Here is a 19244-nt window from a genome sequence, read left to right on the forward strand (position 1 = left end):
CATGAAACATATGTTGGCAGTTTCATCATGATCATCTTCGGATGTTTCTCCTTGACTCCAGGCTCCAAGACTTGTTGGATCTTCATTTTCGCTCTAGACAATTTTGTTTAATGTGGCATGGTTTTCCACAGTAGTAACATCGATCATCATTTCTTTGGTATTCATTGTTCTTGAAACCTTGTTGAGGCCTTTGTTTGACTTCTTGGTTGATGATGGTCATTCCCTCACTTTGAGCTTCATCTATCTCCTCTTCAACTTTAGTAGTTCTAGCTTTGAATGCGACATTTTTTCTCTTATCATCTTTGTGGAATATGTTAATATGGTTTTGTTCATAGGCCATGAGATTTCCTCTAAGTTTGTCATAAGTCGTCTTTTCCATATCTCCATCTTCTAAAGTGGTTGCTTTGGTTTCCCAAGCTTTTGGGAGACTTCTAATGAGTTTCCTGACTTGTAGTCCGTTTGAATATATCATACCCATAAACTTGAGCTCACAAATGATTTTACTGAACCTCGAGAACACGTTCTCAACATTTTCATCTTCTGCCATTTTGAACAATTCATATTCATTCACTAGTGAACTGATTCAAGCTTCCTTGACTTTGCTGGTTCCTTCATAGGTAACTTGAAGTTTGTCCCACATTTCTTTTGAAGTTTCACAGGTTGAAATCTTGTCAAATTCTGCTCCGCTAACTGCACAGTACAACAAACTTATTTGCCCTAGCATTTGTTTTGATTACCTCTTGTTGTTCCTCTGTAACGTCAACGAATTTTGGATCAAAGGGTTTGTTAGTAGGGCCCTTTCCAGTTAGTCTAGGAATTTGATTTGGACCCTTCTTTATGACTATCCATACCCGGAGGTCGTTTGAGGTAATAAAAATTCTAAACACCAGTGTTTCCTACTTCCAGTCCCCATGGGTTCCAAGTGTTTCCTTAAGAGATTGTTGAGAACTTGGGTGTTTACAATGTATGATTCAGAGCCCTGTCTGATATGTAAATCAGATCTTCTACTTTGACACAACCTCTACTTGTATAACATACACTTAGATCTTTCTTTTATCTTTTCTTTTCACTTGTATACTCACGAGAATACAATGACTTATGAAAGACAACAGAAGACAACAATACAAGTTCAAGTGAAGTGCGCTTCACAACTAAGGCTAAAAAAGGTTTATATAGATAGGCTGCTTGCTCTTGTAAGGAAAACCCAAGGGTGTTTCTTTCAATCAAGGATATTGAGGGATTCTTTGATTGAGGCAATTTGATGATTCATGTCCATATTAGATATGTGCATGATCAAATCGTTTTACTTCCTTCATGAGATGATCTTCTCGAATCTCGGCTTGATTGGTTTTTATTCCTTCTCTTGGTGGCCCACTTGATTCTAGGCTGGTTTGCTAATCTTTGAATTTGTGTTTGTTTGATTTAACTGTCGCTAGGATTGTAGCAAACTTGAATTGATTTGGAATTCTTCTAATCATGGCTTTCCTTTCTTCCGTTACTTTTAGAGATCAAATCGTATCTCTTTCCTTCTTGGTGCTATATGCTTGGCTCCTTTTCTTTTTGATTTCTTTTCCTGCGAAGGGTACGAATAATTGTTAAGAGTAATTTCTCAAAATCAACTGATTCTATGAGGTTAACATAATGTACGCAAACCTTATCAGAACCTCGTGGAGGTAGAGAGACTATATCTGAAAGATCCTCGGCTCAAGTGCAACAAATTTAGGTACAAAGATGACTGAGACTGTGCCGAAAACATATCAAGTAACAACAAAATAGTTTGATAATCAAAATATGAAAACAAGCACTACAATAATACTAGTATAACAACAGTAACAAATACCAATCCCCCTAACAAACACAATACTACACTAGCTACCTACTAATCCTCCATACCTTTTGTATCTCTATGAACTTAATGATGAGAATGTGTTTAATCTATTGACTTAGTTTATCATATAATTTATACACTTCAAAGATAAATTAAATAATCGTATTGGTTTGCATATATATCACTACATTAAGATCTGATATTTTGTTGGGATATTATCATAACCTTTCCAACGTTTTCCCCTCCAAGCTGGTTAGACTGTAGAAAGAAATTTGATGCATATAACAAGAAATAACCTAATTAGAATTATCAGTTAAACTATGGGATCATACCAATATTCTTTTGTATATGTTATATCAGTTAAACTTAGTTTACCTAAAAAACATAGCAAAATTGATATCATTTAACTTTCGAAAAGGAAATTTTGTTGATAACAAAAAATTGGATAAGTTCTATATATATGTGTTATGTGTATATATATAATAGTACTGTTGTGCTTACTTAATATCATACTTAGGGTTCTTACTTCTTGTTCATTGCTGTTACGTTCTGGTCTCTAGATAAGATCATCATATCATTGATGTTAAGGACATGGAAAAAGATAACAAGGATCTCCGGGCCGCCATGTTGAAGAAACGCTACGCTAATCTGATCTTGAAATCACAACAAGAAGTTCTTGGCGAGGCGTCTGATGAGGAAAAGATGAAGAAGAAAGCTAAGTTGTGTGAGAATCAGTTGGAAGAAGACAAATCCAGCTCGCAGCTGGAAGGAGATAGAAAAGCGGCTCGGATCGCCATTGAAAGCATCAAAAGGACGGTTCATTTTGACGATGCTCTTCAAGCCGAAAGAGATTTTCTGGCCATCATCGGTGCTGCCAGTTGTTGGTAAAAGAGTTTACATATTTTATGTGGTAACTAAACTTGTCTAGTACTCTTGCATCATAAGATAAAGATGTAATTGAGGCAAAATCAGTAAGCCTGGAAAGTGTAAGTTAATAAATCTTGTTTATTGTACCGTAAAATCGAATTATGATCAATTAGCTCTGTGAGAATTATCTATATATGCAAACATTTATTTCGTTATGCAGTTTTGCTATACTTTCTAGAGATGCAATGGGAAAAGATGATTTAATATAGTAATAGAATACTTATTTTTGTTATGGATTTCTATGTTGAGATGATCCAAAGATAATTTAGGTAGTTGTTTAATTATATCTATCATTTCCTAGCTAAAAGAAGTGATAAATAGACGGATTGAATCAAATTTGAATGGATTGAGTTAAAATGGGTTGGAGTGTAATCCACTCATATAAGTAAAAATGGATTGATCAGATGTGGATTGGATAAAGTGGTTCTAACCCATTTTTCTGCTTCTTTATTCTTTTATTCAATTCTTTTTTTTCTTTTTCTTTTTTCTACTTTACTTCTTGTTACCTATTTCTTTTTCTAGGTCTTTAAAATATATTTTTAAAGTATGTTTATAAATTAAGATATAATAAATGCATATTTAGACTTATACACTAAAAATTGGTCAAAATACATCTATTAAAAACACAAAAAAAAAACATTATTTTCATGAAACTTCGTTAACAAATATCAATATCATACAAACTAAAGAAAATATATTCACTATCCTAATGATTGTTAAATGACCGAGATGGGGCTTTCTGGTTCACTGAAATCTCCTAGAGGAATGAGGAGCATGATTTCCCGTTCACAGATTGCGAATGAAAATCTAAAAGAAGTTTTGAATCGCGAGAATGGAAGAAGAGCAAGTACTTGTCATATCCTTATGTAAACAGTTGAGCTTCCCGTAAGAATTCACTTGGCAAGGGAGAAGATGAAACTGAAGATTATTAGGAAGTTACTCCCGGAGGAGTAAAGAGATCCTCCAATCCATCTATGGTTTCCACCTCACTAAGGAAAGTATCGAAATCATACAAACAAGAGGATTAATATAGTGAGCAATGGATGCATTGCTTAGGCTCAGTAAGTAATAGGTGTATTACTTAGTGTTGAGATTAAGAGTTTAATCTCATTGTTGGTTGTAATCTGTGTTTCACTTTTGCTTGGTGATTAGTGAAAACGGTTTGAAAATCCTGTGTGACAGGTTGTGGTTTTACTCCCTTGAGCAAGGAGGTTTCCACGTAAAGTCTCGTGTGTTCTCTTTACTTCCAGTATTTACTTTTGTACATCTTAACTGTATTAAAGGACCTGATCCTGTAATAATTAGTGGACGCATACATTCCATCACCTTCCTCCTAGCAATGCTAGGCCTTGTCTTGCCTTGTGTTGCCTTGTCGATAGTTATTGGCCTTCCAACTGCAGATGCCATCGACAACAAGGATCTCTTGGCAAATAAATCTGGTGATAATCGAGGCAACGAAATCCACACCGCAGCCATTGAAGTCTGTCAAGAGTAGAATATTCAATTTGGTTTGCTTGGTTAAGTTAATGTATTGGGTGCCTATCACAGCTCGACCAAGAGTCGGGGTCGTAACAACATTCTTTTAAAATACTCTCTCATCAGGTTTGATATAACTCTAGGTTAGGACTTGAATATGGTACTTATCGTTACATCTATAAAATGGAGACAAGTGACCTCAAATGTTGAATTATTAAACAAAGAAACTATAAAAGAAACTTCTAATCGAAAGAAGGTTTATCTGCTATTCTCAATCTGCCATTTTTGTTGATTGTACTGCGTTCTAATCTCTTAATACTCTCTCCATTTCAAATCATTGACAAGTTTGACGTATGATCTTGATGTATTATAGTGAACTCTGTAAGCAATATTGATGTTCAAATCATTCATAATCTAAAGTATGAAGCATATGAGTCATGTGGGGTGTGGGAAGGTAACAACAAAACAGTGCAATAATCGAAATATCAAAACAAGTGCTACAATAATACAAGTATAACGACAATAACAAATACCAACCCCTCTAAGAAAAACAATACTACCTACTAATCCTTTACATTAATACGTGTCATCCATACCTTTTGTATGTCTATGAACTTAATAATGAGAATATGTTTAATCTATTGACTTAGTTTATCATAGAATTTATACACTTCAAAGATAAATTAATTAATCCTATTGGTTTACAAATATATCTCCAGTCCACATTAAAGATCTGTTATTATTGTTGGGTCATTTTATAATTAATCTCTCCTACGTTTTCCTCTCCAAGCTGGTTAAACTGTAGAAAGAGATTAGATGTATATAATAGGAAATAACTTAATTAGAATTATCATATCAATATTCTTTTGTATATGTTATATCAGTAATATCCAAAAAAAATAATAATATCAAATTTGAAATCATTTGACTCTCAAACAAGGAAATTTTGTTAATAGTACAAATAGGATAAGTCCTATACATGTGTATATATATAATAGCACTGTTGTGCTTACTTAATTTCATTACCTAGGGTTCATTGCTGTTACGTTCTGTCTCTAGATAGGTTTTAGGTACGTATGATCGCCATATCATTGATGTTAAGGACATGGAAAAAGATAACAAGAACCTCTCGGGCTGCCATGTTGAAGAAACGCTATGCTAATGTGATCTTAAAATCCCAACAACAAATTCTTGGCAAGGCGTTCGATGGGGAGAAGATGAAGAAGAAGAAAGCTAAGTTGTGTGAGAAGCAGTTGCAAGAAGAGAAACCCAAATCGCAGCTAGAACGAGATAGAAAAGCGGCTCGGATCGCCATCGAAAGCATCAAAAGGACGGTTCATTTTGACGATGCTCTTCAAGCCGAAAGAGAATTCCTAGCCATCATCGGTGCTACGAGTAGTTGGTAAAAGAGTATACATAATTTATGTAGTAAATAAACTTGTCTAGTACTCTTGTATCATAAAATAAAGATGTAATTGAGGCAAAATCAATAAGTTGATATGTTGTAAAGTCTAAGCTAATAAATCATGTTTAAATTGGTAAAATCAAGTTATGATCAATTAGCACAGCAAGAATTATCTATATATGCAAACATTTATTTCGTGATGCAGTTTTGCTATACTTTCTAGAGATGCATTTTCAAAAGATGATTTAATATAATAATAGAATACTTCTTTTTGTTATGGGTTTCGATGTTGTGACGATCCAAAGATAATTTAGGTAGTTGTTTGATTATATCTGTCATTTACTAGCTAAAGAAGTGGTAAATGGGAGGATTGGATTAGATTTGAATGGATTGAGTTAAAATGGATTGGGTTGTAATTCTGTCATATAAAAATGAATTTGGTTAGATATGAATTGGATAAAGTGGTCCTAACCCCTTTTAGATATGAATTTGGTTAGATATGAATTCTGTCATATCTGATACATTTAAAGATATGACATCAGGGCCTAACTCAACCTCAAAAGTTAGCTCTTGGGATTGAGTTAGACCCGAGTGTCATATCTTTACATGGTATCAGAGTCAGGTCCCAATTTGTTGTTCAGCAATGTTGGGCCCCCGTTTAGAAGTGTTCATGCTCCAGTTGAGGTCCGGGCGTACGGGGAGTGTAAAAAATTCTCACATTGGTAGAGGGATGAAAATTCGGTCTCCTTATATGGACTTGGACAAACCTCCCCTCATGAGCTAGCTTTTGGGGTTGAGTTAGGTTCAAGTGTCATATGTTTACATCTTCTTTTGTCACGCCCCGAGCCTACACCCTGGGCAGGATTGGCACTCAGAGACCATTGCTGGCCCCAAGCAAACACTTGACCTGACTTTCTTAACTCAGCGGAAACTTAACTCAACAGCATAACTCAATGCAATGCAAGGTTAAAAACAACCCAACTGATAAAATCTGGCCAAAACGGCAACTTGAGTCTCAAAATAGAATATTTACATATATACATAGATGAAAGACTCAAAACTAACTGGCTGACTGTCTATGAAGCCTCTAACATACTGAGATGGATGTTGGGACAGACCCCGCAACATCCTAAACAAATAAAACTAAGAAAACCAAAATGACCGAGTCCTCTAGAATGCAAAGAGGCTCACCACTGACTCTGGAGTGCTCAACTGGACCAAAGACGTGCTGGATGCTGATCCTGGGTACCTGCGTCTGCATCATAATAAGATGCAGGCCAACTGACATCAGTACATGGAATGTACGAGTATGCGAGCTGGACCGCTAAACAACAACTTAAGTTTGAAATGAGTACAAAGGAACTCTTACCTTGGCTCTGTTCAACTCATGAATAACTGAACTCAAAATATAAAGCAATAAGACACATGCAATATATAAAACTTGTAAAACTATTAAAACATGATGTAAAATTCATATTTATAATATCATAAAAATACCATGCTTCCTTTCCAAGTCTACTTGTGCAATGCATGAATGAAGTCCCATACCCCCATCCACACTAAGCAGAACTTCTCGAGGAACCAAGCTCTTTTTACTGCTGTGGGAGTTTCTCAAACCGACAACCACCACTATGAAACTAAGTGGTGATACAACGTTTTACCTCACGTTGCCCAAGGACCATCCTATACCTTGCCGTGACATAGGAAGCTAACTTTACCAAGTGGATCCATTAGCTTAATCTTACGTGATGATCTAAAAAGTATGATCCGAGAAATCCCATGTTTGTCTACATGGCTCTTATGGAGAGTTGAGTTAATATGAACTCGTGTCCCCAATTCGGTGCTCAAGACTATTCCCAAAAATAATTTAGCTCATAAGTGTTTTAAACACATCTTCCTTTATTTGAGATAATTACTCAAAACTACCCTCTTAAAAGAGGTAATTGCTTTTGAAAACTCTTTCAAAAAAGAACATCTCAAAACCATAATTTAATATGATCATTGATGACTCAGGATATTCATACTGCTTAAACATTGATGGTATATTTAGAGACCATACTGTTTAAACATTGATGACATACTCGATTTGTCATACTGATCATGTTTTTAGAAACTCTTTTGCAAAACTCATCTTTTATCAAAAAGAGATAGTACTCAACTGCTCAAATCTCTTTTGGAAATCTCAGTTTCCTCTCATCTTAAATGTGAAAACATTTATAAACTTCTTTGGGAATACTTAGTTCCCTAATAACTTTTGAGAAATGAACTCAACTCTTTACTCTTGGCTTAACTCGAAACTCTTGACTTAACTCAAAACTCTTGACTTAACTGGAAACTCGATACCCTTTACTCGACTTGAAACTCTATACTTAACTTGGAACTCTATGCTCTTTACTCAACTTGAAACTCTATGCTCTTTAATCAACTTGAAACTCTATACTTAACTTGGAACTTGAGCCTTAAAAAGAAGTTATAACGTTCAATGAAGACTCTTGGAGAACCTTAAAGACTTGCTTTGACTTACTTAACTTCTAAGCATGACTTCAAACTTCACTTGACTTGGAAACTAACTTTCCTCGAATTGGAATTATGAATTCAAGGTGTTTGATCACATGTTATGGAGGTATTCTTGATGTTTAGACGTACTTTGGAGTGTCGGAAACAACTATGAAACATAGGTATAATACCTAGGAACATGCATGAGAAAGTGTGAAAAGAATGGGGGAACATGGCGTCCTTGACGCTCTGCAAGGCGCGGAGCGCCAGCCCTTGAAGCTCAGAAAGGGGCTGCTGGTGCTCTGAGAGACGTGTCACGCCAGGGGTAAAACCTCAGAACCCCTGTTGGGGCGCGCTGGCTAGCGCGACGCCCCAGCCTTTTCCCCAAAAATCCGACTATTCTCCTTCATTTTTTCCAACTCTAAACCTCCTAAACTTCAATGGATCCAGCCCCAAACATTTAGAATCATAAATCCCTCAACATACAATAGATTTCAACCCAAAACACAACCGGAAACAAGTCCCAAATCAACAAGAACTTCAACACAATCACAACCAACAACTTCAACAAATACAACCAACAACTTCAACAACATAACCAATCTTTTCTCAATAATAAAAATGAGTTTGGCATGTGGGGGAAAGAACCAACTAACACTATGAACTCACATACCTCAATAGGGATCACCGCCGAAGAAAACATGACGATCTTTAACGAAACCTAGCTTGATCTTCTCTTTTTCCTCTTCTTCTCATCTTCACTCTTAAACCCTTACTTTCACTCTTTAAAATTAGAAAAATTGATCGAAATCAGTCCAACACACTCATATATATCCAAAAGAAAAGGCTAGGGAAAAGACCAAAATACCCTTACAAATTTCCGGACGGATTCCCTGCCAACTGCGCAACTTCCAAAGGGAATAATTCACTCATACGAAGTCAAAATCGCGTAAACTTGGTTGCGTTGGAAAGATCATTCCATGAGCTTCGCAACCATAACTGGAACTACACCTAAAGCATCCTAAGATAGGAGTTATGACTGTTCAAAGTTGGCCAAAACTCACTGTTTTCCCATACTTAACCAAATTTCCAGATTTTAATTCTTTCCAAAAATAATAAATTCCAATTCTAAGCCTCTTCATAGCTATTTCAAATTGTCGGATGTTACAATATCTCCCCCTTGGGAACATTCGTCCTCGAATGAGATTACTCTTACTAGCTAAGGTGCAACATCAACTCAAACACCCAACAACTTACTAGCTAAGGTGCAACATCAACTCAAACACCCAACAAGCAACCGTGCAAACAACAACAACAACATGCTCAGTATAACTTAAAGAACACTAAGAAGGAAATTAGTACCTTGATCTACATTTCCTCCGGATTCGAAGAGATATGGATATCTCTTCTTCAACAGACTGGTTCCTCCAAAAGACCTTGACTGATGCTACATCTTTCGTTCTTAACTTATGAACTTGGCGGTCTAAAATCTGAACAGGAATCTCCTCATGACTCCTTTCATGGTTGAAACTTTCAAACGTACCCAATCCTCTACTTCAAACTCTAACGCCCTTCTCCTAACATCAGTGTAGGATTTTTGATGACTCTGTGCCATTTTTTCCAACCTTTCTTAAATCACTTTCACCTTCTCCATAGCTTGATGAACTAACTCTGGATCTATCAACCCTGCTTCACTAACTTCAAACCATCCAAAAAAAAAGATCTACCTCTTTTCCCATAAAGAGCCTCATAACGAGCCATATGGATGCTAGAATGGTAACTATCGTTGTAAGCAACTCCATGCAAGATAGGTAATCATCTCAATTAGCCTTGAAATCAATTCCACAATCCACCTTGATACCTCAAAGCATCATCTCCCCTTTGTTCAAAATCCATCACTGCTTATGAACATTTTGCCTTACCAGGGTGATAAAGAAAACTCATGTCATAACCCTTGAGTAACTTTAACCACTCTCTCTTTGTCTGAGATTAAGCTCATTCTAAATGAACACATATTGTAGTCTCTTGAGATCGGTGAACACACTCACATGAACATTATACAACAATGACGCCATATCTTCAAAGCAAAAAAATTACAACAGCCAACTCTAGCTCATCACATTATACCCCGATTCACCTAAACTTAACTATTGATCTCAAATCCATTTTAGATTCAGATACCCAGTTTGTACTCAAGAACTAAATATCCTAATTGGGCGGTACTCAACTTCTCTTTCCATTCCTGAAAGTCTTCCTCACAAGCTTCGAACCGTTGAAAATTCGCTGTTCTTTCGAGTCAACTTGGTCAAATAAAACCCTTATCTAACAGATCTCTTTAACTGCTCTTTCAACTCTGTTAGTGCCATTCTATAAGGCAAAAAGAGATAGGACAGATATCTGGAATGAGATCTATGCCGAACTCTTTTTCTCTCTCAGGAGGAATTCCGGGTTGATCATCAGGAAAAACTTTTGGAAACTCTCTTACTATAGAAACTGACTGAAAAAGAGGTATCTCAACACTAGAGTCATTAACTCGGACTAAGTGATAGATAGAACCCTTCAAACTAACTTTCTTGCCTTGAGGTACGAAATGAAACGACCCTTAGGCACAACTGAACTACTACTCCACTCTATGACTGACTCACTAGGTTGCTCAGGTATAACATCAAAGTTCATAGCAACAAAAGGAATTACAAAAGATAAACTCGCTCTGGGGTCTAGCAAAGCATAAATAGCAAAGTCAAAGACTCAAATCATACCAGTGACAACATCTGGCGAATCCTCTTGCTCTTGATGACACTTGATTGCATAGAGGCGGTTTGCTCCTCTGCCAGTACTAGAAGTAGCTCCTCTAGGTACCATCCTGTCTGGGGGAGCAACTGATGAAGATTGGGCCCTCTTGCCCAGATTTCCACTACCTTGCCTGCTTTTAGGGCACTCCTTCATGAAGTGACCCTCTTGCCCACACTTAAAACAACCTATCTGGCCATCACGACACTTACCTGGGTGGGTTCTACCACACCTAGCACATGCAGGAGCCTTACTACCCTTTGGTACCATACTTCCTTGAGGATAGGCAGGTCTAGCCCTGAAATTATAGGAATTTCTTTTGTACCCATCTTTGTTCTCAGGTGCAAGCGCACTAGCAGATAGTGGAGCATGTCCCTTCTGTTTCTGTGGGAGGGATGACTGGTTAGCATCATTCTTTTGCTGCCTGAACTCGTCCCCTACTATTAGCCATCTTATCCTTAAACTCTTCTCTATCCTTCAACTTATCCTCCTCAACTTGTTGTAAATGGATCATAAATCTTGCTAGGTCAATATCCCCTATTAGCATAGCTGCCTTACCTTCCTTGCTTGACTGACGAGACAACCCAGCCACATATAAACTCATCCTGCTCCTCATGTCAGCAACCATCTCCGGAGCATAACGGGAAAGTTGTATGAACTTCAGACTGTACTCATGAACACTCATAGACTCCGGATTAAGGGTGAGAAACTCTTTGATCATTGCCTCTCGCAACTCACGAGGAAAGAAATGCCCCATGAGAGCACTCTCAAACACAACCCAACTCACTACTGGCGCATTCTCAGCCCTATTCTGTTTCCATTGGTCAAACGAGATTCTAGAGACACTCTTCAATTGGTATGCATCTAGTTGCACCTTCTCCGACTAAGCAACATGCATCACATCAAATACCCTTTTAAGCTCCTCAATGAAGTTCTCCGAATTCTCACTAATACTTGAACCTGTGAAGCTTGGTGGGTTCATCCTTAAGAGTTCATGGATCCTTGAAGTATCAACCACTTCGTGTCAATTATCTCCCTGCCCAACATGATAGGTCGCAACTTGACTTAACATCCGGATAGCTTCACGAAAATCGGCGTACTTGATCTCTTCTTGGGTTTGCACTTCTTGGGAACTTGGTAACTATTGTTCCTCAATACTCCTCATAGCTGGATGAACTCTGACTGCTCTTCGTGGAGGCATGATCCTCTGAAACATGCATAAGCACGAATTAGAAAGAAACTCTTTAGAGAGAAAGTCTAAAGCACGAGATGAGTGTGAAAGATGTGAGAAATCTTCCTAAATGTTGTAGCCTCCCAATTATAGATGTGGCGCGCTTCACACCGATAACTAGGACTCTACAGACACGACTTCATAGACTCCCTAGGACTCTGGAACTTGCTCTGATACCAAGTTTGTCACGCACCGAGCCTACATCCTGGGCGGGACTGACACTCAGAGACTATTGCTGGCCCCAAGCGAACCCTTGGCCTGGCTTTCTTAACTCAGCGGAAACTTAACTCAACAACATAACTCAATGCAATGCAAGGTTATAAACAACCCAACTGATAAAATCTGGCCAAAACGGCAACTCGAGTCTCAAAATAGAATATTTACATATATACATAGATGAGAGACTCAAAACTAATTGGCTGACTGTCTATGAAGCCTCTAACATACTGAGATGGATGTTGGGACAGACCCCGCAACATCCTAAACAAATAAAACTAAGAAAACCAAAATGACCGAGTCCTCTGGAATGCAAAGAGGCTCACCACTGACTCTGGAGTGCTCAACTGGACCAAAGACGTGCTGGATGCTGATCCTGGGTACCTGCGTCTGCATCATAATAAGATGCAGGCCAACTGACATCAGTACATGGAATGTACAAGTATGCGAGCTGGACCGCTAAACAACAACTTAATCTTGAAATGAGTACAAAGGAACTCTTACCTTGGCTCTGTTCAACTCATGAATAACTGAACTCAAAATATAAAGCAATAAGACACATGCAATATATAAAGCTTGTAAAACTATTAAAACATGACGTAAAATTCATATTTATAATATCATAAAAATACCATGCTTCCTTTCCAAGTCTACTTGTGCAATGCATGAATGAAGTCCCATACCCCCATCCACACTAAGCAGAACTTCTCGAGGAACCAAGCTCTTTTTACTGCTGTGGGAGTTTCTCAAACCGACAACCACCACTATGAAACTAAGTGGTGATACAACGTTTTACCTCACGTTGCCTAAGGACCATCCTATACCTTGCCGTGACATAGGAAGCTAACTTTACCAAGTGAATCCACTAGCTTAATCTTACGTGATAAACTAAAAAGTATGATCCGAGAAATCCCATGTTTGGCTACATGGCTCTTATGGAGAGTTGAGTTAATATGAACTCGTGTCCCCAATTCGGTGCTCAAGACTATTCCCAAAAATAATTTAGCTCATAAGTGTTTTAAACACATCTTTCTTTATTTGAGATAATTACTCAAAACTACCCTCTTAAAAGAGGTAATTGCTTTTGAAAACTCTTTCAAAAAAGAACATCTCAAAACCATATTTTAATATGATCATTGATGACTCAGGATATTCATACTGCTTAAACATTGATGGTATATTTAGAGACCATACCGTTTAAACATTGATGACATACTCGATTTGTCATACTAATCATGTTTTTAGAAACTCTTTTGCAAAACTCATCTTTTATCAAAAAGAGATAGTACTCAACTGCTCAAAACTCTTTTGGAAATCTCAGTTTCCTCTCATCTTAAATGTGAACAGTTATAAACTTCTTTGGGAATACTTAGTTCCCTAATAACTTTTGAGAAATGAACTCAACTCTTTACTCTTGGCTTAACTCGAAACTCTTGACTTAACTCAAAACTCTTGACTTAACTGGAAACTCGATACCCTTTACTCGACTTGAAACTCTATACTTAACTTGGAACTCTATGCTCTTTACTCAACTTGAAACTCTATGCTCTTTAATCAACTTGAAACTCTATACTTAACTTGGAACTTGAGCCTTAAAAAGAAGTTATAACGTTCAATGAAGACTCTTGGAGAACCTTAAAGACTTGCTTTGACTTACTTAACTTCTAAGCTTGACTTCAAACTTCACTTGACTTGGAAACTAACTTTCCTCGAATTGGAATTATGAATTCAAGGTGTTTGATCACATGTTATGGAGGGATTCTTGATGTTTAGACGTACTTTGGAGTGTCGGAAACAACTATGAAACATAGGTATAATACCTAGGAACATGCATGAGAAAGTGTGAAAAGAATGGGGGAACATGGCGTCCTTGACGCTCTGCAAGGCGCGGAGCGCCAGCCCTTGAAGCTCAGAAAGGGGCTGCTGGCGCTCTGAGAGACGTGCCACGCCAGGGGTAAAACCTCAGAACCCCTGTTGGGGCGCGCTGGCTGGCGTGATGCCCCAGCCTTTTCCCCAAAAATCCGACTCTTCTCCTTCATTTTTTCCAACTCTAAACCTTCTAAACTTCAATGGATCCAGCCCCAAACATTTAGAATCATAAATTCCTCAACATACAATAGATTTCAACCCAAAACACAACCGGAAACATGTCCCAAATCAACTAGAACTTCAACACAATCACAACCAACAACTTCAACAAATACAACCAACAACTTCAACAACATAACCAATCGTTTCTCAATAATAAAAATGAGTTTGGCATGTGGGGGAAAGAACCAACCAACACTATGAACTCACATACCTTAATAGGGATCACCCCCGAAGAAAACACGACGATCTTTAACGAAACCTAGCTTGATCTTCTCTTTTTCCTCTTCTTCTCCTCTTCACTCTTAAACCCTTACTTTCACTCTTTAAAATGAGAAAAATTGATCAAAATCAGTCCAACACACTCATATATATCCAAAAGAAAAGGCTAGGGAAAAGACCAAAATACCCTTACAAATTTCCGGACGGATTCCCTGCCAACTGCGCAACTTCCAAAGGGAATAATTCACTCATACAAAGTCGAAATTGAGCAAACTTGGTGGCGTTGGAAAGATCATTCCACGAGCTTCGCAACCATAACTGTAACTACACCTAACTCATCCGGAGATAGGAGTTATGACTTTCAAAGTTGGCCAAAACTCACTGTTTTCCCATACTTAACCAAATTTCCAGATTTTAATTCTTTCCAAAAATAATAAATTCTAATTCTAAGCCTCTTCATAGCTATTTCCAATTGTCGGATGTTACATCTTTGTACTTTACTTCTTCTTACTTATTTTTTCTGGGTCTTCAAAATATATTTTAAAAGTATGTTTATAAATTATGATATGATAAATGTATAGCTATACTTTACACACTCAAATTGGTTAAATTATGCCCACTTAAAAGTAAAGAAATGAAAATTATTTTCATAAAACTCTATAAATGCATAACAATATCATACAAACTAACGAAAATCTATTCACTATCATTTTTAATATCCTATTTTAGACTTTATAGAATTTGATTTGGCTTGCCATGATACCCATATTTTGCTCATATTTATCCATATCTTATAGATTAATAATAGATTAAAATGAATATTTACCTAATTAAAATAAATGATCTAACTCATTAAAATATAAGTTAAATGAGATGAATTTATTAAAACGAGTTGAAATGGTCAACTCTACTAGCTGATTTTTATGAATATAAGCTAAATGAGATGAATTCTCAAGTTTGCAACAATATATAATTGCATATAACGACAAAATGACAAAAATATGCATAGGAAACACAAGTATTTTGCAAGTTCTACAAACGGAATTCATATGGACTTAGCAAATTACAGAACAAAACAAAATTTCGAACCAATATTTTTTTGTCGAACTAGTCGGATTCTAATACAGATATCATATATCGAATGTGAAATAAATAAAAAAAGTCTTTGTCAGATTGGTTACTTTAGTACACTTACATTAGGTCCGTTGTTTTCAAAAGTATTTCTAGTTTGTGCAAATATTTGTATATCAGTATAGGGATATAGAGTAACTAGTTTTGGAAATGTGTGTAGTACATTTGACCTCTACTATATATTATATAAAATTTATATAAGCCTAATTCATATTAATAATACATTAATATCTTTATTTTACAGTGTGACGTCAAATTTATCCCTCGACGTCATGTAACTTATGAAATTTGGCAAAAATAGATGATATTGAATAGCTTTCGCAAAACTCCACTCTCACGACCCGATTCCTCGAGTCATGATGACACCTACTATAACACACCAGTAGGCAGGGGCGGAGGCAACATATAATGAGGGGGTTCATCCGAACCCCCTCGGTGAAAAATATTACTATTTATACATGGTTAAAATTATTTTTTAGGTATGTATAATAGATGTTGAACCCCCTTCTACTAGTTCGTGCGTTTACTTCAGATTTTGAACTCCCTTATTAAAATTTCTGGCTCCGCCACTGCCAGTAGGTAAGCCAACCGGCAACAACAAGTAGCGGCTACAAGGATAGAACTACACAACAAATAACACTAATAGTAAGGAACGACATAAACAGAAGAAAAATGAATTTTGGACCAAACTAAGCCATTATTTAAACCAATTCACCAAAATAATACATTTTTCTTTTTATAAAACTAGTATAAATGTATTTCTTAGTAACGTTTTAGGGTTTTTTTATTTTAAAAATTTAATGGATAAAAATTGACGGAGGTGGAAACGTTAAATGAATAAACATTACCCTAAGTAACTTTTTAAGCCCAATACATAACCTAGGCCCACGTCAAATATTTTCAACCCACTCAAATAAACGGTGCCGTTTTTATTACCTCAATTATTTGTCACCTCAATTTCAAATCCATTTACCTAAAACAATAAAACCCTTATGCTACCAGCGATTCAAGAAATTTCCATCCCTTACAACTCCATTTTCAATTCTTGTTGTTACTAGAGGGCTTAGTATAGTGATGGATCAATCATTCTTTTGTTTGCAAGTGATTTTTTGGTACTAAACAATGCAATGGTTTCCTAATTTTGTGATTTTATATTTTTAGTATAGTGGTGGAATGTGGATCAATCATTCTTTTGTGATTTTATATTTTTCAGAGGACGAGCAATACCATATTGCTTGGAATAGAGTATTTGTTCTTTGTTTGAGGTATGTTTTTTTCTTATAAATTAGTAGAAAAAATGTTTGGATTTAAGAATCTCTATCTTCTCATATTTATATCGTTTTTGTTTTGTAGAATACTTCTGAATAGATTCAATCTAATATCTTTGATTCTTGTATGTCGTGTTCTTATTTAGAAAATTCATGTATGTTGTAAAGTGAACATTGAAAAATGCCAAATTGGAAAGAATCAACTCGACTCAATCAACAGTGACCCAAGAACAAACTCAATATTTTAAAAATCAAAACTCAACTTAGATTATTTATCAGATGCTTTGCTAGGCTAGTCTGTAATGCCATCGTTTATTACTAACATTATCTCAATCTAAAACAAGTATATACTATAACATTTTCTTCCAAAAGGTTAATTGCCTTAAAGAGCTCACAGGTAAACTATCTTAACTCAGCGGCATATGAAACAATGGTATGTATTAGATTCTGTGTGTTTGTGATTTATCTTTTGAGGAGAAATGAGGTACATGTTGATCATTTACATCCCCCTATTCGTAGGCGAGGAAAAGGTGGTGTTGCTGGTAGAAGGGCTCGTGCTGTTGAGAAAGAACGAGCGCTTATTGAAATGGACAAATCAGCCTCGGAAGATGATCACACAACTTGTGATATTGGTTCCATTTCAAGGGGCCAAACTCAGGAATTCACTCCCGGGGCATCAGGTATGACATATCAACCAACAAATACTGATATTGTTCCATACACGATGTCACATATATTAAGGAATCCAAGTCTTTCGTCACTTGAGAATCTATTTGGTGGTTCTTGGCCTCAACATTTTGAGAATACCCTTAGCTTTAGTTCATCACCTGGGCTGCCAATGTCCATTAAGACCCCTGATGTTGTTAATAATATAGAGGACTCTAACATTAATATAGAAAGTAATGAGTTGGATGATTCCAATGATGAAGTGGAGAATGCAAGAGAATGTGGTGAACCATCAGTGAAGGAAAAACGTACGATTTTTTCTAAGTGTTGTGGGACTGGTACTTTTAACATCTTTATATTATTTTTGACATAAATGCTCCTCTTTTTAGTTGAATAATTGAAAATTACCCTTGCTTGTCAGGGAGTCACTATCTTTACCAGCATGACAAAAAGAAACGAGCAAAGAGAAACAAAGAATTGTAATTGAGAGGTTTCAGGTATCTAAGCTTAACTAAAACTTGAAACTTTAGAGTTGTGAACTAAATGTGCTAAGACTTTTTGACAGGCTGAACCTGAAGTTTCACATTACATTGTACAATGATTCTGATGCTAATAGAAAATAGAGAGAACTTTTAGTGTCTTTATTTTTCATTTACTTTATATGATGCCCTGAAACGTTGGTCAGTGAGGATTCATAGCTGATACAAATTACTTTGTATGATGGCCTAGGGACATGTGTATTAATTACTATAATCGGCTGTGGTAGATTTTTTGATGGTCGGAAGAAACATGATCAGTGAGGATTCATATATAGCTTGTGCTAGGTGACTATTTGTGGCCCAAGGATTTGGAATTGGGGTCTTATATAATCTATGGAGGATGTTTTCTGTAGGATGAAATTTATGATTTTGACAAAGTACCTGCATTGGTAGCCCTTCATCTGAGCTACAATGAACAGAGCATATTTTATGGCCCTTTTGTGCAAGTAGTTTTAGAACTAGTTAAAAATCAACATTGTGTTCAGTTGGCTTAGAAAAAAACATTGTCATATCATTATTTATAATTTTTTGGTATGTATTATTTCACAAGAATTCTCTATTAACTCCTAATTTATGCAGAAATGAGCTATTGAGGCAGCGCAAAATGCTAACATGATTTTGTTTGAATACGAGCACATGCCATACTTGTTTGAGAGCTACAAAGTGGTCGCTGGGCGTATATTCTCAAAATACTATCTCGCCCTTTTGTAATTACGTTGTGAATCCTTCAAAGTTTGTGAATAGTGGTTTTTAGTACTCTATTAATAATGGAATTTAAATTTGAATTATGAAGTTAAATTTATATTCTTCAAGTTTGTGAAAGTGGTATTTAATATTATTAATAATTGTATAGTCTCAAACATTTCGAGTTGTTTGAAGTATTAGCAATCTGAGCATCCAATTATCTATTTTGTTTGAGGCATGGTTTGTGTTTTTCCAATGGTTATGGAAAGCAATTTTG

At 36.3% G+C, this 19244-nt stretch overlaps 1 protein-coding gene across 1 annotated transcript; it reads left to right on the forward strand.

The window, feature by feature from the left end:
- The first annotated feature begins 17677 nt into the window (after nt 1-17677).
- On the forward strand, nt 17678-18227 carry LOC125812234 (uncharacterized). The gene is made up of 2 exons (XM_049491760.1): nt 17678-18082; nt 18166-18227. Exons 1-2 carry the CDS (start codon nt 17761-17763, stop codon nt 18225-18227), a joined length of 384 nt encoding a protein of 127 aa, XP_049347717.1. The 5' UTR covers nt 17678-17760.
- Nucleotides 18228-19244: the final 1017 nt, after the last annotated feature.

Source organism: Solanum verrucosum, unplaced genomic scaffold (assembly GCF_900185275.1).
Source record: "Solanum verrucosum unplaced genomic scaffold, falcon-dt-bn FXZP01000115.1, whole genome shotgun sequence".
Lineage (NCBI taxonomy): Eukaryota > Viridiplantae > Streptophyta > Magnoliopsida > Solanales > Solanaceae > Solanum > Solanum verrucosum.